General features: G+C 43.0%; 1 protein-coding gene across 1 annotated transcript in view; it reads right to left on the reverse strand.

Annotated features, from left to right (window-relative positions):
• Ehd4 (EH domain containing 4) overlaps positions 1-27,066 on the reverse strand; it is a 67,539-nt gene that overhangs the window by 21,254 nt on the left and 19,219 nt on the right. Inside the window, exon 3 of the mRNA XM_005064702.4 lies at positions 20,490-20,587. Within this exon, the coding sequence (XP_005064759.1) occupies positions 20,490-20,587 (98 nt within the window). The remainder of the gene's footprint in view (positions 1-20,489; positions 20,588-27,066) is intronic.

The raw sequence follows: 27,066 nt of genomic DNA on the forward strand, positions 1-27,066 counted from the left end.
TGAGGGACTTTATAAAACTCAGGTTGCTGCCTTTGTCCAGCCCCAAACTGAAACAATCCAGCTGTCTCTTAAAAGGCTTGTAAAAAGGGATGCCCCTGACACATGAACTGGAGTAAAGGAAACCAGTTACTAAAGAGCACACGCTAAGCAATTATTTATCTAAATGAAATTCTGGGACAGGCAAGATTAGGCATCAGTGCTGCCTTGAAGCAGGGGTGAGACTGGGACTAAATGACTGGAACAAAGAGGAATCTTCTAGGGGTGATAGAGTTCTATCCCTTGATGAAGGTAGTGGCTACATGTGTGCACAGATTTGGTATAACTTTCCAAACTGCACAGTTACAAGATATACATTATATGTGATATGAGCATACACATATGCATACATGTTTGAAGGCTGCAGAAATTGCATAGCAACATCCCTCTTTGGTACTTAAGATTTTTTAAACATTCATTTAATTGTTTTTAGACTTATTTTATGTATACGAGTGTTCTGCCTGCATGTACATATGTGCACCCTGTATACTCCTGGTGCCCATGTAGATGAGAAGGCGGCACTGGATTTTCTGGAACTGGAGTTACGAATAGTTGTGAGGCATTATATGGATACTAGGAACTAAGTGTGGGTCCTCTGCAAGAGTCACAACTGTGCTCTTCACAACTGAGCCACCTCTTCAGCCCTACTCATTTAATTATAAACATTTCAACTCTTTAAGACCCTCCAGTGGGCTAGGCGTTGGTGGCTCACGCCTTTAATCCCAACATTCAGGAGGCAGAGGCAGGTGGATCTCTGTGAGTTCAAGGCCAGCCTGGTCTACAGAATGAATTCCAGGACAGACTCCAAAGCAATACAGAGAAACCCTGTCTCGAAAAAACAAAAACAAAAAGAAAATATAATCAGCCCCAATTTTAAAGCTTTGGGAGCTGGGAAAAGGGTATGTGCCCTTTGGAAGATTCCAGCTTGGCATTCCTGGCTTCACGTTCCAGGAACAAAGGGAGGGTCAGGAAGGAAGGGGCCCGTCCATCCAATCAGAGGCTTCCTGTCACAGGGCCTGTGGAAACTGGTCCTCATTTGGCCAAAGAAAGAGCTGCCAGGAAATGGCAGCCTTGGGTTTGTAGCTGCTCCCTGGCTCAGGTAAATACAAGTCAGAGGACCTGAGGAAGCAAATTTGGTGGTTTGTTTTTAATAAAGGGGGGTACTTAAATTTCTCCCCAGAGCCACATTTCTAATTACACAAGTTTTAAACAAGATGTGTGTCAATAAAAGGATGTAAAACAATGGAGGATAGTCAGAACCAAGGCCAGATTCTCTCTGGGTCCTCATATGGCCTTGGGGTGGCCTTCAGTTCCTGTTCCAACTTTTCCTCTTCACAAAGGCTGGTCCTACCTCCCAGAGTTAACAGCTCTAGTTCTAGTTGGGGTCCTGATACTCTACCCCAAAACTTCTGTGTTGGTTTGCTAGTGTGGTTCTAAGGTCTCCTGAGCCTCCTGGTCAACCTTGTGTTCCTTTAGTACCCAGCTGGTGAATATCCATTAGAGACAGGCAATGAGAATGCTGGCCATGCTCCTTCCCACTCAGCCAAACTTCCTTCTTGTGCTCAGGCTCCTTCCTCTCCAATCCAGCCCCGGATAATCCTTAACTCTTCAGAACTGTGAGAACCCTCAGTACTCTGAGAATCAGTGTTTACAGAGTAAAGTATCCATGACTACCTGTACACCTCACCACCGGTCTTTTTCTAGTAGCCTCCTACTGAACCCCACTCTCCTCGCACTATAAAACACATAGGGCTCATTCTTATGTGTCAGAGGCACCTGTACTGCCTGCCCTGGCTGACTCTGTTCTCCATGTGACCATTCATGGGGTCCCTTCCCCAATGTAGTAGGATGGGACGTCCTTCATGTGACCTCTCAATAGGCCTATTCTCTATGTCAGGCTTTAGAGTGTCTCCCAGCCCAGGCACCCACTGGACTAGATACCATAGAAGTCGGAGAGCGAGTGCGTGCGCGCGCGCGCGCGCGCATGTGTGTGTGTGTGTGTGTGTGTTATTATGTTTGCTACCCAAAAGCCCACTGCTGTTGCTTTATACCATCTAAGTCAGGTTTTCTCTGACATGTTCTTACAACAACAATGATTTTCCTTTCATAACACTTAGTCTGCAATGGTCTGTTTGTTTGGTGATTAGAAGATGTATATTCAGGGCTGCAGAGATGGCTCAGTGGTTAATAACACATTCTGGTCTTCTTGGTTCTTAGCACCCACAAGGGGGGTCCCCTCCTCATTCTGTCCACCACTACATATCCAGGGACTACTACTGAACATAGAGTTTAATAAATTTGTCTTATTTTTCAAAACAAGTAAAAATGGAACTGGCATATGATCTGGTAATCCAATTTCTGGGTATTTATAGAAAAGAACTGAAATTGAGACAGACAGCTTGCACTCCCATGTTAAATGTAGCACTGTTTTTGAGTCAAGCATGGATGAATGTATAAGGAGAATGTGGTAAATTCCTAGTGCAGAATGCCATTCAGCTTTTAAGAAAAAGGAAATTCAGCAGCATGTGGCAATGTGACTTCATGGAGGACCGTGGGGACATGCTAAATGAAATAAGCTAGACTATAGACAAATGCAGATGCTGTGTGATTCTACCTATGAGATATTAGAACAGTCAAACTCACAGACTCACAGATGGGAATGGTGGCTTCTAGGGCTTGGGGAAGAAGGGCCAGTAGGCAGAATCATTCAGCTATGCCAGATGAAAGAGTACCATACCCAGAGTTAATTCCACACTGGATGTAAAAATTTGGTAAGAGAGGCCAACAAGATGGTTCACTGTGTAAAGTCACTTGTCACCAGGTCTGACAATCTGAGTTTGATCCCTGGAACCCATTTGGTGGAAAGAGAGAACTAATACTTGTGTTTTGTTCTCTCGCCCCCACATATGTGCTGTGGTCCATGTGTCCCCATCACTCAAACATTCAAATCAGCACATTTCTGTTCGCTTTGTCAGAGGTGGGTGGCGGGAGGGAAGAAAATTATAAGGAGACTAGATTGTCTGTTAAATACTATTACCACAATAAAATATAAAAATGAATAAATATGTTTTAGCCAATGGGTTCACTTGAACAAGCATCATTTCCTTGTTAACTTGGATGATATAGTTGCTTAAATAGTTCTAGAAAAGGGCTGTTCCCTAACTACAGAAAGTGTAAATCATCTAAAAATAAACATCAACTATCTGGGCATTCTAAGTGTATTTTTAAAAAGAGGCACTTGAGTTAACAATAACGTCCACTTCAGTTAGGTCTGCGTGGGAGTCTTTTCATTGTTTCCAGGCTGATTTTGCTTTACAACTAACAAAGCATTTTTTCTGGACATTTCACTGCTAAGAGAGAATTGACAGCTAAAAATATGCAATAGGAAAAATATGCAATACATATTTACTGGCTCTTGCCCCAAGAGCTTCCAAGAGAATCACCTCAGCAGACCTTGTAACACTCCTGCAGGGTGCTATCATTTCTCCTGGCCTAAAGACAGGAACTGGCTAGAGAGGTCATCTAACTTCCCCGAATACACAGTGCTTTCACAGAGCAACAGGAGCCAAACCCAGGCATTCTGACCCCAGAGTCTGTGCCTTTATCCACTGTGTGGCACCACAGGGATGCTGGGAGCGTGGACCATAACTGAGGATTATTTTTCCTCTATAGCATGTTGGGGCGGGGGATTCAATTCCTAGCATTTTTGAGACATAGGCTGCACTAGTGTACCCTTCACCACCTTGAGGGTGAAGTAGCATCTCCTCAACTATGTAGTACACCCCACACCCTGCCAGGAAGACCCCACTGACTGTGTTTCAGGGCAGGGACAAGCTGGGAGTAGTAGAACTCAGGGAGAACACACGCGGTGGTAACCTGTCTACACAAGAAGATTCCTGAGAAGTTACTTTTGTGGAGGTTCAATGTGAAGTTTTCCCCACAGATCTCAGTGGGTAATGGTTACCTTCTTGAGGAACACACTAGCAGTCCCTGCCTCAGCACACCTGGCCTGAAGGAGGTTTGACCAAAATTTAGATACAAACCAGGCCCAGATAAGCCCAGGACCTGGGCTTCGTGCTGTTTACTTGTTTCCCTTCCCATCCTTCTCCCTCTGGGATTTAGTCCAAGACCCTGTAAACCAGATTGTCTATGCCTGTTTCCTTGTAAAATAAACAAGACAATGTCACAGCCTGTCCCTCCAGTAGCAGGAGAATAGAGACTGACATATCAAGGTGACATACGCCTAGAACCCACATGGTGGAATGAGAGTGCACACTCCCAGGGGCTGTCTTCTGACCTCCACACATGCGCCATGCACAGTGTGCCCAGAGAACGCACACCCAGAATAAACAAAGTTAGAAAGATCAACACATAAAGAAGCCAGTCAGCAGAGAAAGACCAGAGACACTTCCTTAGCTGGGCTTTATGTAACAGCACAGCATGTGTGGACCCCCACTTTCCCCCACCCCCACCAATGCAGGAGAAGCAGGTGCTACTTAAATGTCCTATAAAGGGTCATGGAAGTTAAACTTCAAGACTTTATTCCCTTTGGGGATACTTTCCATTTCTTAATAAAGTGTCTCTATTCTTATTTCTAACCAATCCTTTTTCCTAAAACACAGAAGCTTAAAATTGGGTACCTTTTGCTCCCAAATGTGTCTGTGACAGCCCTCAGGTGGTAAGGATAATGGCAGAGCAGACTTGTAGGAATATGTCTAGATCATCAGGAAAAGCACCCTGTAGGGTCGGTCCATTGACACAGGACAGTGGAAGGTTCTAGGAGAATCCTAGCCCAGTGAATTCTACTGCTTCTTGTGTGGCCAAGTGAAAAGGAAAATAGTTTTCCATCTTACTTTCTATCTCAGATAGTAGGTCAAGAAGCAGTCTCACTTAAAGAGAGCTGGGCACTGAAAAAGAGAATGCTGTGTAACACTTGAGGTTCTTTTCTGGAGAGGGATGCTCTAAGAATCTACCAACATGACACATACAAGTCTTGTCACTTGGACCAGCTAACTATTCCACATTGCCAGGCCTCAGTTTCCACATCTATGAGATAAGTCTGGGGATTACTAAGGAATCTTTTGGATCTTAAATTTCTAGATGTTTATATGGTTCTGGACAGGATACTATGAAAAGTCAGATGCTTGGGATACACAGTTTAGCTCAGTGTCCTTGAAATAAGGCATCCACTATAGTTACAGCATCAGCCTAAGGAGGCTATAGGAGTACTGAATAATTAGCTCTAATAAAATTAGCAAGTAACAAGTCTCATTTATTATGTTCTTTCCATATGGAACTTGTGTGCACTACAGCATTTGGGCTAATTTGAAGGTCCTTGAATGTTTCCAGTGGGGTAAGTAGTTTGTCCTGAAAGTTAAATTTCCTTGTGACCTGATTTCAAACAATTCTATACTCAAAGAAATTATCAGAAGAAAGGTCAAAGAATGCTTAAACCTCAGCCTCAGCCTTCCAATATTGTATCAAAATTAACAGCATCAAGCAATCAGTGTCACACATGAAAAATACCCATTTCTCATTTTTTTGCCATTTCTCATTTTTTGAATGGGCTTTGTGTACATTGGACAAGAAACTCCTACACAATACATCTATAAATCAGAAAATTCAGCTTGGCAAACATTACTTGAGTTTTCTTGAGAGGCAAAATGCCAATATCACCAGGCTCCACCCAAATGTGATAAGGCCAAACACTGACAAATAAGGTTTTGACCCTGACAAATGAATCTTGTCATTCTCAGGTTCAGAGGGGCATAAAGACAATGATTCTTCAAGCCATGGTGTTCTAAAGAGAAATGGCAAACTAAGGTGATCACGAAAGGCTTTCAAAGCAATTTCTGACCCCAACCCAGCCTGTCCTTGCTTTGAGTGTTCTATGAAGCTGGGACAGCAGCCAGATGATGACGATCAGCTCCAGCAACTAAGTTACAGCTCGCCAAACCATTACTCAGAGATTTTGTGGGTTTATGTCACAAATGGAAAGGCAGATCAAATCAGCAGGGACCATGTGAGTCCACAATGGGCTCTTACAAAAATAAAAGACTTACTTATTTTACCAAGCAAAGTTCACATGGTACAGCTATAGTTACTAACAGTACTAAATAGTCAAATGAAGCCTGGTGTTGTGGTGCCAGAGGAAAACAGATCTCTAGGAATTAAAGGCCAGCCTGGTTATATAGTGAGACCCTGTCTCAAAACAGAAATGAAATAAACAAACAAAAATCTGCATGAAATATGTGAAATGGGGGTTTCTCCAGGAAGCTACCATGACACATGTGAGAAATATCACCAGGTACAGGAAAAAAAGACCATGGGAGAAAAAACTAGAATTGTGACAGGAACTGGGCTGTCACCAAATAATTCCTTTTTCCTGACTGCTCTCTGTAGCAGGCCTCGCCAACTCTAGCCTTGCTTGTACTCCCTGCTTTCCCTAGCTCTACTGTCAAGTATAAATATCCCATTTACCCCTCCCCTTTTTTCTTTTGTTCCCTGAAGAACAAATGAAAAAAGATTTGGTCTGTCTCTGAGTCCCAGACTTGACCAAGCTAACCCTGAGATCCTGGCCTACCTATCATGGGTCTAATCATATCTCTATACAATAAACAGTGACCACCAGGTCTATTGTTTACCACAGCTTTAAGCTAAATGACTTGTATACATTACCTCCTTTGTCTTTAGTTCCCTGTTTGTAAAAATCCTACCTTCTAAAGAGATCTGAGCTCATGTCAGCCTCTGCCAGACCTCTGTGAGCTTGCCCGTATCACAGATGCCTGGGCAGTCCTGTTATCTTCAGCTCTTCCACATCCACAGGCTTGTCTGGATGAGAGAGGAGCTACACATCTGACTATGAACCCTGAAGTCACTCTTTCTCTGTGCTTCATGGCTACTGAGAACAGCTGACATCTATGGAGCACCTATGTATTTACATGGACTATCTGCTAAAGTATTTTTTCTTCTTGTTCTATGGAAGGGTGCATGGCAAAGTATCTTGCTGAGGTCACCCAGTTTGTGGGAGAGTCTAGGAAATAGAAAGATATTCCAGGAAGCATTTCTCAGCATGCTGTTTCTCTGCTACCCAGAAATGTGCATTTGTAATCATCTCACCCATCATACCCCTCCCAGGAGGGGAGCCAAGACTATTATGTGTTGTTTTCCTCACACACACACATGTAACGGTAGGGATTGAGGCACTCTGAAAAGAAAGCCCCATTATACTAGGGGAAGCTATTAAACATTTCAAAGTACAAATGAGAATGGTGAAAAAAACTTCTTTATATTCATTAGAGGTTGTAAAAACCCTACCTTCCAAAGAGATCTGAAATGCTTACATGAGTGAAGGGACAGGCGGAGAATAGCCACTTCAGACCATGATTCCCTTCGCCTGGTCACTTGGTGACCTCTGCTCTCACTAGAGATTCTCCACTGGTTAGCCTCAGGGCCCAGTCTAGTGCTGGCCCGGGCAGCCTTTTCCTAGCCCTAAGTCTAGGAGAGCTGTCAAATTTGTCAGCATCATATCCTTCATTTGTTTGACGTGGAAGCGTGGACTGGGCTCTGACTCAGAAGTAGTGGCCAAATCCTCAAGTGGGGCTCTCTTATATCAGAATCCCCAAGCAGCTGCCTCTGGTCCCCACCCAGGAGGCAGTGGCAACTGTGTCTCACCCTGGAATTTATCACTTCAGTATGCCACGCATCACTTACAACAAAATTAATTGGGGAGCAGAGAAAACAGACTGGATACAAGAAGACCCAGAAACACCCTGGTATCAAGCAAAGAGAAACACAGTCAACAATATAAATTGACCAGTAGTCTGCAAACAAGAATGTCCGGATGTTCATAATGATAATTGCAGGTAATCAAGAGAAGGTTAAAAAGATAACCCTTCAATAGCTTCCTGTTATTCCCAGAGCAAAATCTATGCACTTCTACTCTAGGTCTCCAGCACACACCCGTGTGTCCTTCTGGGCGTCCTCATGTACATTCCTGGTTACATACCAGTGTAACCCTGAACTCAGCAGATCTTATTACCACGCCCCACTAGCTTTTGCCAATGCAGCATCTTCTGCAGAGTCTCTCTCAACTCTGCTAGGTAAACTCCTTGTTCTTTTTTGTAGTTCTAGGGATTAGATTAAGAGCATACTAGGAAAGTACTCTACCAGTGAGTGTTATACATCCCCACCCTTACCTGCCATCCTGTATGTCCAGCCTATATGTCATCTCCTCTGAGACAAGGCCTGGCTAGACAACCAGTGTAAGAGTATACACCACTGGTTGTGGGATACCAAGACATTTCTTTTTAAGCCTCTATTTCAACTTGCATTTGTTCTGTATTTTGACTCATCCTTCACCTCAACAGTACCTGTTCTACAGAATTAGCCAAGCAACTGTCTTGTTGCTGAAATCTAAAGCAATAGGCATGCATAGAAGGTGCTGAAGAGTTTGACCAGGAACACTTGGCAGTGTGATACCATTGTAGGAAAACATCCTTCCCCCCTTTCTACTGTCCTTGATATGAGAACTGCATGGTGGTATGTAGTCTCCCCATGACTGCCATAAAAATCCCTGAAAAAAATAGACCTAGTATCTGGAGAGTATCTTATTTAGGGTTTCTACTTCTGTGATGAAATCCCATGACCAAAAGCAACTTGGGAGGAAAGGGTGAGTTCATTTCAGCTTACAGTTCACTTCACAGTCATCACTGAAGAAAGTCGGGGCAGGGACCTAGAGGCAGGAGGTAATGCAGAGACCATGAAGAAGTGCTGCTTACTGGCTTGCTTTGCCTGTTTTCTTATACAGTCCAGGACTACCTGCCAAAGGGTAGTATCGTCCACAGTGAGCTGGGTTCTCTCACCTACAGGCAAATCTCACAGAGGCATTTCTTCAAATGAGACTCCTAGTTCCCAGATGACCCTAGCTGTGTCAAGTTGACATAAAAACTAGCCAGCACAAAGAGGAAAATATTGATTACATTGCTTTCCAAGGCTGCCTTCTCAAGGGTAAAACCAGTGGACTGCACTGTCCCAGTTTGTGTATATATCTCTTGCAGTTCACAGCATGGGCAAGAGGCCCACTCAGCTTCTCTTTAGCTGCTTTGTTTAAGCAACCATACGACTTCAGGGCTTAAACAGCAACTCATTTTCTCTGGTAGCTCTGAGTTGACTGGCCGTTCTTATCTGGGATCCCTCATGAAGTCTGATGGCTGTTATACCTGGAGTTACCTATCTGCTTTACTGAGTTGGTTGAGTGGTGTGTGGTGCCTTCATTCACATTTGACCCAGGCCAGCTGAGTGGCTGGCTAGCTGAGCCTCTCCAGGAGATGGGTGTGAGCCTCCCCAACTATAAGAGCCTCAGGGCATAAGAGTTGGCTTCTCCCCAAGCAAACATTCCAAGAGATCCAGGTGAAACCTGCAGAGCTTCCTATGACTTAGATTTGGGACATTATGAAATATGCCTTCTAGTCAATTCTACAGATCAAAAGGTGAGATTAGAAGGTCAGAGCGACCAGATTCAAGGTGAGGAGACTTTATAAGGATGTGAGTTTTGGAGGTATAGTTCAGGGTGTGGTGGTGAAAACAATTTGTTGCACAGTTATGTTTAAATTGCTTAGCTTCTTTGTGCCTCACTGGAGTCTTCTCTTCTGTAAAATGGGACAACTACTCCTACTCCAGAGTTTCTACAAGGAGCAAATGAGTTAACATATGGAAGAACTCAATGTTGCACTATGCAAGTATTAGTTCATACTTACTCACAAGGTTTAGAAGCCATTTTTCCCAATTAACTTGTTTCCCAATATCTATGGAATAGTACGTGAAATGTTTTGTAATTATCAGTTGCTCTCTACATAAATTAAGAAAAATGTCTTACCATATCTATCTTTGTCTGTCTGTCCGTCCATTCATCCATCCACCCATTTATCCATACCTTTGTTTGTTTTGTTTTTCAAGTGAAAGTCCAGGCCTTTTTTTTGTTTTGTTTTTTTTTTTTGTTTTTGTTTTTTCAAGACAGGGTTTCTCTGTATCGTTTTGGAGGCTGTCCTGGAACTCTCTCTGTAGAACATGCTGGCCTCAAACTCACAGAGATCTGCCTGCCTCTGCCTCCTGAGTGCTGGAAAGTCCAGGCTTTAAGGTTAGAAAAAAAAAAGTCATTCCTCGTGATTGATTATGCATTAAAAGTATTAGTAAAATCTGTCAGGGCCCAGCAGATACCATTCTGAGTGTCAGTGGAGATGTGTTCATATTCAGATCAGAAGCAGCAACACTGGTGGAATTTCCCGTGGCATTAGTGGAAAAGGAGACATGAATGTGTTTGTCAGCAAACTTCTCCAAGACAAAAAGAGATCAGGATTTCCTGTTGAAGGCTTGAGTGACAAGTGATGTCCAGCACCTCACAGCCCCAAACAGTCAGTCTTAGCACCAGCCAGAAAACAGGATCTGTCAACAAATCATCAGGGGTCAGCCTCAGCTATGGAGACAGACACTTTTCTGTTGATGCCAAATCCAGACAAAGTTTAGAGGTCACTAAACTCAACTCTAAATATAAAAATGGCTTCATGATCTGAGCCTGCAGACACACAGTCTACAGGCTTTTCTACCATACTACCACCCACTTCCTAATCCTCAGTATTCCAAACAACTTCAAAACAAAACCAAATCTCCTGACGTGTGTGTCCACAGGCTGTGAGCCCATGTTCCAGCACACACACCACTCCCCCGCCTCCCCAAAGCCCCCATTTCCCACATTTTTGTTTCCACTCTCTTTCTGTAGTCTAGAAGAGATAACAGTAAGGGCAGTCTTGGTTATCTGCCCTTGCTACAACCCAGACAGATGCTGTGGTAAGAGCTTCATATCAACAGCTCCCTTTATCATCACTCTGGTCTGTCTGTAATAATTGGCCTGTGAGCTTACCCATTTACCCTATATAAGGACAGATCAATTGGCTATAACTAAAGTCCCAAAATGAACTTACATCTATAGATAATAATAATAATAATAATAATAAAGAATTTTACTATGCAGTACACACTAGCCTGGAACTTTCTATGTATCCCAGACTGGCTCCGAACTTTTGATCCTTCTACCTCCTGAGTGCTAGGATTATAGGCATGCATCACTATGCTTGGTGAACTAATTAAGTTTTAGAATAAGGGTGCCAAGACACTTTGATGGGGGAAATAATTATTTTTTCAACAAATGGTACAGGAACAGCTGGATTTCTACACACAAAAGAAAGAAGTTGTATCCCTGACTCACATCATATAAAACAATTAGCTTAAAGTATTGACGACTTCATGTCACAGTTAAAGCTATGACACTATTAGGAAAATATATGCGCAAAACATATGTAGTCTGGGCTATAGTGAAGGATGACTTTAAACTCCTGATTTTCCTGCCTCTAACTCCTAAGTCCTGGGATTACTGACCTTAAATTGACCATCTCAGATTAAGATGCCAAAGCATAACAATAAGGTAAGATGAACTAAACTGAAATGAAAATGGTCTATATTGGGCTGGAGAGATGGCTCAGTGGTTAAGAGCACTGGCTGCTCTTCAAGAGGTCCTGAGTTCAATCCCCGGCAACCATATGGTGGCTCACAACCATCTATAGAGAGATCTGGTACCCACTTCTGGCATGTAGGCATACATGCCCACAGAACACTGTATGGATAATAAATAAATCTTAAAAAAGAAAATGGTCTATGTCTCATAAGATATCAATGAGAAGAAAGTAAAAACACAGTGGAAGAAGATATTTGTAAATTATGTATCTGACTAGAATATAGCATATATAAAGAGTTGTTGCAACTTAACAATAAAAGTAGGCCCAATTAAAAAGAATAGGCAAAAAATATGCATGGACATTTCTCTGGAGATATGCAAATGGTCAAGAAGATGCTCAACATTATCAACTGGTAGGGAAATGCCAATAAAACCCAAAATGAGATCCAACCCAAAAGGGATGCGGGGTGGGCAGAGAAATAGGTCAAAGGTTAAGAATACTTGCTCCTCCTGAAGAGGATTGGGGTTCTGTTCCTAGCACCCATATGGTGCCTTGTAGCCACTTATAACTCTAGTTCCAAAAGACCCTGCCTTCTTCTGACCTCTGCAGACACCAGACACATATGTGGTGCACATACATACATGCAGGCAAACACTCAGGCACATGAGATAAAGTAAATAAATAAAAAAAATGTTAAGGTTAAATAATCAGTTACAGTTCACTCTATAACAATTTTACATGAAATACATGTCTTCACAAAAATTTATACATGAATACTCAGAGGATACTCATAACAGTCAAAACATTACAAAATTCAAACATGTATCAGCTGATGAATGAATAAAATATGGTATAGCCATATGACAGAATATTATGTCATCATAAAAGAGAGCAAGTATTGGATATACTACAATGCATCTAAGCCTTGCAAATATGATTTGTTTTAAACACAAGCACTGATTACCTAGGTGGTCCTACTAATATGAAATATACAGAATAGATCATTGATCCCAGTGATCCCCTAGTTAGGTGAGAGGAGAACCAGTGTGACTACTAAGGGTGTTTGTTTGGGTGTCGTCCTCCCTCCCCCACCCGCCTGGGTGGTAAATGCTTTAAACTTCACTGTGGTGATGGCTGAATCAATTCTAAATATAAGAAAACCAATGAATTACTTCTTTTTAAGGCAAGAAAGAAAATACAACGCCCCTAAGGGGAAGAGGAACCTTTCTCTTCTTCATTCAGTACTTAACCTTTGCTCCCTCCTGGATGACCCTCTTGATTACAGTTCCTGAGGTGCCAGGAGAGACACCCGCATGGTTCAGCCTTATGTGTGCTTGTATCTACGTAGTGTGTGCACCTGTACAGGGCCCTTCTGAGCCACCTTTCTAGCCCTATTTGAGATAGCATCTTGCTGGCCTGGAACTCAGGCATGTGCCACTATGCTCAGCTTTCATTATCTACTTTCAGTGTATTAACTTATCTACAATAACCCTAAGCAACTAGTATTATTCTATTTTACAAACCAAGCAACAATGTTCCTAAGGCCACACAACTGGCAAATAGCTGAGCTGAATTTGAATTCAGGACTTTTAATTCCCTCTGTGTTCTTCCTTCTTTATTATATTGTGCTAGCTAGTGTTTTTTGTCAACTTGATACAAGCTAGGGTCATCAGGGAAGAGGAACCCTTCATTGAGAAAATACCCCCATGAAATTGGCCTGTTAGGCAAGCCTGAAGGGCATTTTCTTGAGGAACGCAGGAGGGCTCTGAAGCGTGGCACACAGAACTTGACACTTGGTTGCACCTGAGTTTCCAGGTGATGGGCGGAGGGGTGGAAGGTGAGGAGCTGCCTGCTTTCTTCCCCAGCCTCGGGGACAAACGTGCAATAGGTCACTAATTCTACAGATACCCTATGAGAAATATGGGGAAGGGGGTTTGAAGGGAATTTCACAGCAGGGAGACAGACTTCCTTGGATAAACCCATCTTTCTAAAAACCTGTACATTTGGAGATAGAAGGGAGGCTGTTCACAATTTCAGTCTTTTGATGACTGACTTCTGGCCCAGACAGAGTCCGGTCTCATGGGAGGGGAAACTACTTTTTCCTTTCTGACTTACGATTGGTCATCGTATAACAAATGGAGGGTATCGAAGAGGGACATGGAGGGCTCATTATTTTTATTAGAGGACTTAACAGTCAGGTTCCAGTCTGGTAGGTGAGGATGGGCAATCAAGGGAGGGCAGGAAAAGAATCACTGAGCCCACCCCATGCCAGCTACAGGGCAAGTTTGGAAAGCCCATCAACAGCAACCAAATTATCATTAAAAAGGCCCGGTTCACTGTGGGTGGTGTCACCACTGGTCAGTTGGTCCTGGTCAGTTTTAAAGAGTTGGTTGAGCAAGCCAGTAAGCAGGACTCCTCCACGGCCTCTGCATCAACTCCTGCCTTGGTTCCTACAATGGCTTCTTTTGATGATAAAATGTAACTGGTACATGTAATCCAAATAAACCCTTTCCTCCCTAAGTTGCTTTTGGTCATGGTTTTTATCACGTCAATAGAAAGCAAACTAATACATACATGGTGCTGACTTCAGGAACTTCAATCCCTTGACTGGACCAAAAAAAATAATTTGATTATAGGTTTATACTGATTGTTATAGAAACAATCCCAGAACAAAATAAATATGCAGTATTTTAAATCAATGAACAAATACATGACATTTGAACAATTTCACATAATTTATTTTTTGTTTATGTATATGTAACAATTATGTAAGTGCCTGCAGAGGCCACAAGTGGGTGTCAGATCCCTTGGAGCTGGCACTACAGGCAGTTGTGAGCTGCAAAACCTGAGTACTGGGAACCAAACTTAGGTCCCATGCAAGAGCTTTAGACTATCCTCTGAACACTACATGGGTTAGATTTGAATAACGTGGGCAGCCAAACTGTGCAGTCTTGACCTGCCCCAACTCTGCAAGGCCAGCACCTTCTTGGTACTTAGGTCTTGCCTAAAAAGTTGCCTTCACAGATAGATGTATGCAAAGCCTAAGTGCAGCCACCTCACTGGCTCCTCACTGAGTATGCCTCATATCATTCTTAGTACTCAATACTTACACCAACGAATAAAATCATTTACCTGTTGTCTTTTTGTCTGACTCACTGTAACATAAATTCTACCATGATTGCATCCATTGTGTTGAGGCCTATAAGAATGTGATATACATACACCACACTTTGCCTCAGGGGCTTATACCTACAGCCTTGCCCTATGCCACCCACACCTGCTATCCTGGGGACTGCGGGGCCTTGGCAGCTCTCCCACAGTCTTTTATACAGTCTTTGCTACTATAGAAGATGCCTAACACCTTGCTCCAGATCTTTTAGTCTTCTAAAACAGACTTATGTGTGTGTTTTCCCTTCTCCCTCCCAAAACCCAAGAGGGGAAGTTACTCTTATCTGGATATCTCTAAATGTTCTCTCGCTTTTCCTGGGCAGTCATCAAAATCCGGTCTTTTGTCTTTAAAGTTCAAAAAACTTGTCAAGTAGCTGTTTGTGCTTCCCTGATTATGGTCTGTTTTTGCCTTTTCTAATTTTTCTTTCTTTCTATGCCCTTATTAATCACAGCTTGGACTTCCATGCCCTGTTTTCCAGCTCCAGCAATTCTTTTGTGATGTTAAGTTTGAGGAGTGAGGTTTGTTGGCAGTTTCTTGGAACTGCCTGTTCACAGGGTTTGCCAATAACCAGTGCAGATGCTGGTTAACAATTCTGAAGTTTGCTGCTGTCATTGAAAGACAGTCAAATCCTCCTTGTCTCATATACCACCACTGTATTGTTTTTATTAGCAGGGCATTTTCTATCCTTTTATCTTTTCACTATCTACAGTTCTAGTAGTCACTGGTTTTAATGAACAGACTGCGAAGTAACAGATACAAGGCTTCTGTATCAGAGAAAGAAATTCAGTTTTCATTCGATGAGTATGAACCCTGGGAGAGAAAGTAGATTTGATAGAAGAGTCAAGACAAGAGGTTGTTTTCCCCTCTGGACTTCTTTGCACTTTTTTTATTCTGTTTTGAGACAGGTCTCATTCTGTAGCCCAGGCTAGTCTGCCTCAAATTTTTGCTTCCTAAGTGTTAGAATTGTAGGTGTGAACCCCTTGCCAATCAAAGGTTTAGCTTCATTTTGTTGTTTGAGACAGGATCCTAGGCTGGTTTCAAATTTACTATGTACCCTAGGTCATCTTTGAATTTGCTAAATCCTGCCTCAGTCTACCAAGTTCTGGGATTATAAAATGAGCCAACATGACTGGCTTTTTTTTTCATTTTTAGAGTGGAAAAATTGTTCTATTTTTGTTGCCACAATCAAGTCTTTCAATACAAATCTCAGTCTCTGGAATCTAAAGGAAGAATTATATGCAACTAAAATAGCACCTCAATGCCACTGTGCTACAGAGATGAACAAGGACACTGACAGCCATGTTACAATTTTCCTCTGTGTTTTGCTCAGACATAAATGCTATGATTGGAGCTAGACTTGAAGAGGTTTGTCCCAAGTAGCTGAGAACATACTGGCTTTCATGCCAAGTCCAGGAATAAACCCTAGGTGATGTTTACGTTCTGCAGGGAATAAACAGTAGTCGAGGAAGCAAACAGTCTGAGAGCGGAATGGCAACAGACTGGGAGTGAAAACAAGGATGTGCATGTGGGTAAGCTCTTCCTTCTTGTCACACAATCTGGATGCTGTCACTGGGGCAAAGGAGTGCCGAAAAGTGAACTAGCTCAGAATTTACCAGCCCATTTCAGAAAAACCCACACATTCTTTTATTGGCAAAAACATCTGTAGGAATTGTAGGTAGTTGTTACTTGATCTCAATAAAATTATTATAAATACATCTGATTATTTTTATTCCTGATTGATAAGCATTCAATCCTTCATACCAAGAAATGCTATAATTTAGTAAATAAACCTAATTGCTTGTAAAGGTTTTCTGCTAATTATGATTAAACTAGCACATCTAAAGGATTTCTATATGGAGTGGCATAAAACAGTTACTTCAAAACCAATTACCTAATTGTCAACATTCTTGTTGACTCTGGAGCACAGAACACTCCAACAAGGGGCAGGAGGCATGGAGTACAATGTCCTGGCTTCTGGGGTCACTGCTACTGTCTGTCAGATTCTGCAGAGGCATCTAACTTGCAAAGGCTGCTTCTGGCCTAAGAGTGGGTTGGACATGCTTTGCATCAAACCCAACACTGTAAAATACAAAGTATCACTCAGAAACCTCACACATTTCTTCTCTCACTGTGACTGGCCTAGAGAAGAGGAATGTGTACAAAACACTCACATCACCCGCATAACCACACTTGCCCTTTTACCCAGCACAGAATAAAGACACTGGGCTTATAATGCAGTGAGAGAATTAACATGGGTGTGTAGAGCTGCAGACAAAGGAAGGCACAAGACTGAATCCCAGTTTCAAAAGTCCCTATTTCTGCTCTTACCATTAAAGTATCTTAAATTTCTGAACCCTGGTCTTCATTACTCTGGGTAATGTGCATGAATACTGCCAGGGTGATGTGAAGCCAGCTCTCCAGTTCAGGTCCATCCAGTTGAATGTGACCTGCAGCAGAGTAGCATAATGCTCCTTATGATCTGCTTGGTCCCAAGCTAAAGGAAGACACTGAGTTTTCAGGAGTCAGTACTTCTTCTGGGTGTGCTCATCAGTCAGCACACACACACACACACACACACACACACACACACACACACACACACACACACACCTCTCTCCCACAGTTGCCATTTCTTCCCAGCAGAACCTCTGCAGACTCTCAACACATACGATAGTGGGCTAGCTTCCACACATCTTAGGCTGTCAGCAAATGCTGGAAAAGCCACTCTCCTGAGTCTGTTCTCCAAATGTGACACTGTCAGTGATTTTTACCATGCTCCTCAGGTCTCAAACTTGGTCACACATCTGCCTGGCAACTGGGAAAAATTCTCACAACTGCTTTCAAGGCTACTCTCCCAGACGTGGAAGGGTGAGGAGTCTTTGGTTCTGTCTATTCATGGTTAAGTTGAGGTTTAAATTAAATAATAAATCCCAGATGACTAACAAGGTTTATAGTGACATATAGCAAGGGTTTAGCATACCATGGTTGTTACATTATTACAAATATCCACTTCAAGCAGTCTCCTTTATTGCATGATAGAGTAAGTTACAAGGCTTATTAAGGTTAACCCATCAATTGCAAAAAGGAAAAGGAAGAGTGGGGATGACACGTCAGCACTCCCTTTCCTCTTTTACAGGCAAAACATCTGCAAGGAGTCAGATACCTACCAATAAAGTCATCATGGAATGTTTTTAATGTCTGTGGAGTCACAGTTGAGAAGTACTTCATTGGCTGTGCTGACATTAATTGCTAGCAAAGGGCGGTACTACAAGCTGGACAGAAAGACATTAGTCTGAACACATGTGAGATGTGTAAGATTGTTTAAGACACTATATAATCTTTGTAGTTAATAGATTAAATATGTCAGTTGAGTGACTCCAACCACCAACTAGGTCCCCAACACCATGTGCTATCGCACACAGCACAGTTGCTTAGAGTGCAAGATCCTTCCCCACAGTTGCTGTGTCCCCGAGAATGCCAGGGACCAGCTGGTGGGCTTGGGCCATATGTGCTATTTCTGGGCATAGGATATGAGTGTACAGTAAGTCAGACCAGGATGTGAGTCAGATCATGTCAAGTGTTGAAAGAAACTGATCTTCAAAGCATACTAGAAGCATCATGCCAAGCTTCAGCACCACTGGGAAGGAGCTACAGTATGAAAGATACTTGCAATTACTATAAAAAAGAGAAACACTAAGAATATGGTAGGTGAGCATTGTCCAAAGGCCTGACAATGGGGAAAAAGGGAGATAAGGTAGAAGCCACACCCTACAGACCCTAAAATTTTGTGGTAAAAAGATTTATCAGGGTCACGTATTTCTCTAGAATACTTAAGTCAGACATGTAGAAACAGTAAATTGGGATAGCTCAGAAAAACTGTAGCATTTGTCACCCCCCCAAACAAAACATGTCACCAGCCTTTCATGTTAGTGGTTCCAAACTGGGGTATGTGTGCGTGTGTGCGTGCATGTGTGCATGTGTGTGTTTGTGTACACATGCTTGGTCACAAATGTGCATGTGCATGCATGTCCATGTATGTGGCAGTCAGAAGATAACTTCAGTTGTCATTTCTCAGGTGCTATCTATATTTTTTTTTGAGCCAGGGTATCAATGGCCTGAGATACGTAAGACTGTCTCAAATGAAACAAAACAAAAATCATTTATGGGTACTGCCTGAGTTATAAAGCTCTAATAAAAACAAAAAAACAAAACCTGTAATACTCTTTGTAAGAATTAAAAGGTGGTAACACTGTGACAGCCACATTATTCTTTAACTAAAATATGTATGCTCCTTTCATTAAGCCCATGGAGACCATTATGGCAAAATGTCAGCTGCAGAAAATTGCATTTGCATTAGGAATTATGTGTTTAGATATGTAGGAAGAACTGTTGTGACAATGTTTCTCCTCTTCCTTACTTGTTTGAATTCTTTGCAATAGCTATTATTTGTATAATAGAAAATAACAACAAAGATCTTCATGAGAGAAGACCAGTGTAAGCCTGGTTTTTGTTTGTTTTGTTTTTCTCTCTAAATATCAGATTCTGTGAAGATTCAAGGTAGCTAATATGGCACTGTTAAGCGTCCCTTTGAAAATCAGTGAAGAACCACTGGATGAGCCTTGGGAAGGTCTTAGTTCAGCTAGACCCCGCTCTCAGTGAATCCACAGAATGCCAAAGGAAGGAGGGTCACTGGCCACAGAAGCCCTTTCAATGCCAGCAAGCAGCTTGCCTGGACTGAGCAACTACGCTTTTGCTTCCTGGACTGTGAGGAATTCACTCTGGTCACATTCATGGCTGACTCCAGACTGGCCACCACTCAAGTTTGGCATACATGGTTTCCCTGGCATGCTGTGCAAAGGGCTGTGACACTATTTTAGCAAGTGCCAGCAGCAGAGCACCTCGGAAGTATGCATTCCTTCCAAGGGTGGTGTGGGGGTGGGCTTGCTTGACTCATCTCACAACCATAACCTTGGGATCCACCCTAAACTCTTCTGGTCAGGCATTTCTTCCCTATGCTGCTATCCTAGGATCTATCCCATGACTTTTTCTCTGGAAGTTGGGCCAGGTCTGGAACAACTATGAATTACCATGGCCTTGTCTGTCAAGACAGTAGAACCCATGTCATTGTCCACGCACTTTCTGATTTTCCTACATATGGGCTCTTTCCACATTGGTTTCCTCTGAGTAACCCTTACTCATCCTTCAGATCCTGGTTCAAACGTCACTGCCTCAGGGGTGCCTCTTTCCACACTCCTACACCAGGCCAGGCTCCGTCATACCTTGATATCGGGCTACAGTTCGTGGTGTTTCACCTAATCCTCATTTAGTTCTATGACAACATGAAGAAAGTCTGCTTCATTTCTAGTTCCTCACAGGCAGAATCCATGCCTATCTCTTTTGTGTTCCCATGCACAGGATAGTGTCTGCCTAGTAAAAGCTGCCTCACCGCAAGATGCTTCTAGAGCTCCTGGGGTGAAATACATACCAGTGGGAGGAATGTCACGTGTCCAAGTGAACACTTACCAAGGGGTATTCTCCTTTTGGATGCTGGATATTTACCTGAGCCCAGTACTAGTTAAAATGGCAGACGCTATGATACCTCCTCACTTGTTTCTTGGGGCTTCTTTGGCTGCCTAGGATACTACTGGAGGCCCTGAGCTGTGGCTGTCTTGGAGGGTGGAAAGAATGAGACAGGAGCAGAAATGTTCTACTCATCGTTGAGGGACCTCAGACAGCTCCGGAGAGGGTGGGTGGGGTGCAGCCAGGGCACTGACCTCGGCTAATGCGTTGCTTCTCCCCAGACAGGATGCCAGGGCTGTCGATGATGCTGATGCTCTTGAGAACCTGGTTGGGCAGCTGCGAGCACATGAATCTGGAAGAGACAAAACAAAGTTGGGGCCAGAAACTGGACCTTGCAGAAGTCTCTTAACTGTGGGGCTCCTTGGACTCTACACACTTACGTCTGTAAAATTGGATGTGGAGGAGACAGACAGAGGCTAAAGATGCCTATGAAATGGACTGTAAAGCAGAGTCTCGAAGGAAATTGATGGCAACTTCACTGGAACCACAGAACAGATGCCATTCCACAGACAGTGTAGGAGACGGGCTGCAAGCCATTGCTACCTGCCACTTGATCCCTTATTGTGAACTGTGGATTTAGCTAATATTTACCAAACACTTGGATGTTTTACAAATACCACCTACTTTGATCCCTAAATTAACATCCTTCTATAAGTCTTAGAGAGGTTAAGTAGCTGAAGAACTGGGCCTTACACTCAGTCTGACTCCTGTCCCCACCTCCTGTCCAAGCATTCTGAGTGTCTGCTGCCTTCTTCAGGATGCATCGCTAGGTCAGAGTACCTGAGTCTGCCCTATACTGCTCTGCAGGCTGCTAGAGACACTAGGACCCATGTCCCTTTCTGATGCCCCAATGACCCAGCATCTAGTCAAAGACCCCTGTGCTTCAAGTTCAGCAAAGGACAGGTACCTCTAGGTAATATCACCTCTCAGATGCTTAGGAGCCCTAGGAGCACCCTGAGAACAGGTGAGGGGACACAGTCAGCAGAGGTCCTGACTAAGGGTCTTCAAGCCTCTTTCCTGGTTTCTTTTACCCACCTCCTCCTTCTGACAATGGTCCCTGTTGCTTGGCTTCCAATCATCTGCCCTAACAAGGAAACAGAGTGGGATGGAAGGAAAATTTTGAGATGTGCTCTAGCAGACTTGGGCCCAGGTCTGTTCAGCTTTATCAGTAAACTTCTATGAGACCTTAGACAAAGGTCTTTCCCTGTGGGCCTCAGTTTCCTTGTATGCAAAGAGAGACAACTAAACTAGAATCTGACGTGTCCTTGGGAGCTTTTCCATTGTGAACCAATGAGTAATAGCAGGAAGCACTTTGTTACTTCCACCCCAGGCAAAGAGCCTGGTTTGGATCTTTGTTAGGCTTGTGTATGTTTAAAGGGGGAAACAGTGCCTCTCCTCTTCCTGTTTTAAAAGTGCCTAACTTCTGTATCTGTGTGGGCAGGGGCTTGAAAACACTTGGGAACAGCTCAATTCTTCCATTCAGTGGAAATGGTGGGGCTTACTCAGAAAGTAAGTATTCTGGGAATGCAGGACAAGCAGGCCTCACAGCCTCCACAGCTTTGGCCAGAGTAGCCCTGTGGGCAGGGGAGGGGCACCCAGGCCAAGGTGCTATCACTGACATTCTTGACAACTGTCCTTTAAGGGACTCAGGACTAGGTAGCCACACTTTTTTTTTCCTGTATTTACAAATCAGTCCAAGAGGTGGAGGAAAAGCAACTCTTTGAAGCATGGATTAGTTAAGACATCATGGGGTTTTGCAATAACGTGTGGCTGGCAGACTACAAGTTAGTACCTCCTAAGTCAGATGAGTAGAACTCAGTGCATAAAGTTGAAAATCTCCATAATGTTAAAATATAGCCAAATACATGTAAGAGAAACCTTTCATTTATCTTTTTCTCTGGCCTTTCTTGTACCCTAAGCCCAGTGAGCAGATCAAGTATGTGATCAGAGCACACAGGAGCCACTGATCACTGTTTAAGTTCCCGGAGAGAAGTGAGGGAGAAACATCACACCATTTCTTGTCAGTTTATCCTGAAACAGGTGGTAATGCAGAACATACTGTACCTCTGTGAAACTATTTTACACAAACTGTTCCCACAAGGAGGCTGATAATTCTCTAAAATCACGAGCTCACACTCAGTATTAATTTTTCTAAAACACAAAATCCTAGATTTTAGGCTAACAGAAGGACTTAAAATTCCCACAGTGTTTACCCCTGGAATGTACAGCAAGAGCATGTCAAGGTCCCAGGTCAGGAGTATGAGCCACAGAGTAAGAGGCAATACTGTTGAGCTATCTCCACACAGCAGCAAGGACAACTGCCAAAAAGGGTGAGGAGGTGTCTTTCAGGGCTCCATGGGGACCAGAGAAGGGGCTGCCGAGGCCCTGTGTGCAAGACTGGACTCCATTCTATCAAAGAAACTTCATGGAGTGTGACTGGGGCAGGAGGCTAGAGAGCACAAGCAGACACTGGGCCCTTAGGGCACCACAGCGGGTACTGCAAGGTTAGGTCTGCATATGTGGGCATGTTCCTAAAACCACATTCTACTGTAATCAGGAACTCCTAACATCACGATGGCAATCGCCACTTACCTTTCCACCCTGAGAAAGGAGGTGAAAGGCAAGATTTGCCGTGCCTCTAACAGCAGGACAGGTCTGGCAGTCCCCAGCTGCAGGTTTCTGCTGGAATATTTCCAAGATGGATTTCCCACTCTTTCCTGGAGTGGCTAAATCAGAGAAGACATGTGGCCTTCTCTATTTCACACAAAAGGCTGGCATACTGCAGAAATCCAGGGCCTCTCTCAGCTCTCATAGGTCCCTCCCACTGACCTGATGATTTCTGTTTCCCAAGGTAAAAGAAGAAAGAAACCAAGATCCTTTACTGGCTCCCCATGTTACTTCCATCTCTAGGGAAAGTCAAGGACAGCAAAGGTTCACAGGATAAAGTAACGGCAGGGATCATAAGGTCTCAAGCAGGTCACTGGCTGTGCCTCATAGAACACGGGGAAGTAAGAGTATAAGATTACTTAGAATTGCTTCCAAAAGCTAAAATTCTAATTTAATGATTAATGTTTTTAAAAAAATTTGGGCTGGCAAGATGGCTCTGTAGGTAAAGGTACTGTCATTTCTGATGACCTGAGTTCAATCCTCAAGACCTACATGGTAGAAAAAGAAAAATGGTTCCCACAGGTTGTTCAGTGACTTCTACACACTCACAGTAGCAATTAGACCACCCCTCCCCTGCTAAATAAATATATACTTTTTTATGAATTAAAAAACTAAGGGAGACAAGAGGAAGGGAGAGGAGGACATAGGGGAACAGGAAAGTTGTGTTGGGGGAAGAATAGAGAGCAGGATGAGAAATCAAAAGGATACCAGAAAATGGAAAGATCTCCCATGCTCTTGGATTGGTAGGATCATCATAATAAAAATGGCAATCTTGCCAAAAGCAGCCAACAGATTCAAAGCAATCCCTATCAAAATTCTGGCACAATTATTCACAAACCTGGAAAGAACAATAATCAACTTCATATGGAAAAACAAAAGGCCAGGATAGCCAAAACAACCCTATACAATAAAGGAACTTCAGGAGGCATCACCATACCTGACTTCAAGCTCTATTATAGAGCTATAGTCCTGAAAACAGCTTGGTATTGGCACAAAAACAGGCAGGTAGACCAATGGAACCGAATTGAAAACCCTGATTTTAACCCACACACCTATGAATACTTTATTTTTGACAAAGAAGCTAAAACTATATAATGGAAAAAAGAAAGCATCTTCAACAAATGGTGCTGGCATAACTGGGTACTGGTATGCAGAAGACTGCAGATAGATCCATGTTTATCGCCTTGTACAAAACTTAAGTCCAAATGGATCAAAGATCTCAACATAAATCCAGCCACACTGAAACTTTTAGAAGAGAAAGTGGGAGATACTCTTCAACGAGTTGGTACAGGAGACCACTTCCTGAACATAACACCAGTGGCACAGACACTGAGATCGACAATCGTGTGTCCATAACACAAAGAGGGATGCTCTCTCAGCCTGGACGCTTAGGGGGAGTGCCTGGACCCTACCCTGAGTGAAATGACAGACTCTAGATATCCCCTATGTGGAAGGAATTGGCAATAGGGTGGGAGGCTGGGAGGGGGTGGTGGGGGGTGCGGGAGGAGGGGAGGGAGAGGGAACTGGGATTGACATGTAAAACAAGCTATTTAAAATTAAAATAATAAAAAAACAAAAACAGAAACAAAAACACCCCCCCCAAAACAACTATAAACAAAACCAAAACCCCAAAAAACTAGACTTGTAAAGAATTGGCCAGCACCTTATATTGATTTTGACTTTTCAATGGAACAATAAGGTTTGCAGTAATTATGATACTAACACCAGTATTGACTAACCCTTGACTATGTTCCAGGCCTGCTCTACTTTATATATTCATGAAGTAAATTCTTACTGCAATTGAGAGGCCTTACAAAAGGGCAGACTGGGGCTTGGAAGGACCACACACTATCACCTGTCACAACCCACTGGTGACAAGTGAAGGAGTTGAGATATAAGCAGGCAGTCCTGGGTGTGTCTTGACCATATGGTTACTACTATTATTGCACACAGTGGAAACACTGCTAAGTCTCTTTACCACACCCAGGATAATACCCTGAAACAAAGGACTGATGTGTCACTGGCCTGGAGCTTCCATGTTCAGCCTGTGTTATACCTAACGGTACGGAGAGTTAGGTAGTGGTGAAGAGACAGGAGATGTAGACTGTGAGCAATCTCACTTGCATAGGTCTCTAAGACTCTCTATGCAACTCTACCAGGTTTGTCATTAAGCTCAAGTCGTAACAGGAAGGGAGTAAGCAGTTTCAAAATACTTCCTTTGAGCTTGCCTGCTTTACCAATGAATGCAAACCCAGAGATTATATGACGTAAACAGAAAACCTACAAAAAGACTCAAGCAACTAAATATCACAAAGCCCCACTATAAATGGTTGGTCTAATTTTCTAGTGCCAGGAAAAAGTAATGTTCACATCTAGACTGCATAAATGCCCCTCTCTCAACTGCCAGGAGGAAAGCCAGAAGCAGTGTGCCAGCCTAGAAGGATCTGCCCAAACCTAGGAAAGATACTTTCCTGAAATAGCAGAACTAAAATCATACAGGCAGCTGTCAATCAGGAACAATGGTTTGGGACCTGGAAAGATGGCTTGGTGGTTAAGAACTCTGGCTGCTCTACCCAAGGACTTAGGTTTGAATCCCAGATCTCATATGGTGGCTATAACTCCAGCTCCAGGGGGATCTGAAGATCTCTTCTGGAGGCTGCCAGCAGCAGGCATGCATGTGGTATACAAACACACATACAGTCAAAACATCCATATATATAAAACAATAATAACAGTGATAAAAACAAAACAACCTTTAATCCAGCAGTTGGGAGGCAGAGGTCAGCCTGGTCTATAGAGCAAGTTCCAGGACACTGAGGGCTACACAAAGAAACTCTGTTTGTTTTGTGAAAAAAACACAAAACAAACAACAAAAACCTAAGAGATTGTACCTGGGTATGGTAGCGTACATTTTTAATTCCAGCACTCAGAAGGCAGAGGCAAATAGATCTCTGGGTTCAAAAACTAGCCTGGTCTACAAAGGGAGTACAGGCTAGCCAGAAAGACATACTGAGATCCTGTCTGAACAAGAACAAAAACAAAAGAACAATGGTTTGTGACCCAGAATCACCTCAAGTTCTAAGGTGAAAGATAAATGGGAAAAACCTAAGTAATTGTGGGCAAATGCATGCATAGACAGATGTGTACAGGTGTGTGTGTGTGTGTGTGTGTGTGTGTGAGAGAGAGAGAGAGAGAGAGAGAGAGAGAGAGAGAGAGAGAGAGAAAATAAAATAAATCTCTTTGTGAAAAACAGTCATTTAAAAATTATACTAGATGCTAAAACTAAAAACAGTATCTGGAGCTATCTGTATTTTTAAAGTACTGCCATTTTTATAAAAGTATACTGAGGGAAACCCATAGTATGTAATTTATATGCAGACTGCTAGAGGAAAATATCAGGCCCCATTGGTGTCTTTCAGGACTCACATGCAGAGTGCTGTGGGCAGTGTCTGTGCCTTCTCTGTGAAGTGAACTGCCTCCTAATACATGCTGGAATACCAGCTCCAAAACAGGGTGCTGGGACTTCTCTCAGATGAAACGGGTTGGTGGAGGGAGTTTGAGGCAGGCCTTGTTTCCATCAAACTCTTTTTTGTTCTAAACTTAATTCCCCCTTGTACTGTTTAAGTATGCTATTCGCTGATTCAAACCTGTCTTTTCAGGAATTCATCTCCATTTCTCTGAAATGTATCACCACTGATCCTTTAGTCTTTTAGTAATTGCCCTAGGGGACTCGGGTCCCCAAGGTTTGTTTAATGGATGAAGGTGGTATCACCCTCCAGGTATCACCTGACTTTAAGCATCCTGTGAGGTTTTTAACTCTTTTAAAGATGCCCTTGGGAGCAGTGGCTGAAGTTATGAGAAGTCCCTGTCATCAAGATCTAGGGAGAAAGCTCTACCCAGAAAACAACTAGCTTTCCTTCCTATTATGTTTTGACCTAGTTTCCAGAAAAGTGTGTCATGCTAAGAGTTCCCACCTTTGGTGCTAATCCTGCTGCTATACACACACACACACACACACACACACACACACACACACACACACACACACACACACAGACTTTGAACTAACTAACCCTAACTGATGCTCCTTCTTATTGCACTGGG

The sequence above is a fragment of the Mesocricetus auratus genome, unplaced genomic scaffold (assembly GCF_017639785.1).
Source record: "Mesocricetus auratus isolate SY011 unplaced genomic scaffold, BCM_Maur_2.0 Super-Scaffold_100004, whole genome shotgun sequence".
Taxonomy (NCBI): domain Eukaryota; kingdom Metazoa; phylum Chordata; class Mammalia; order Rodentia; family Cricetidae; genus Mesocricetus; species Mesocricetus auratus.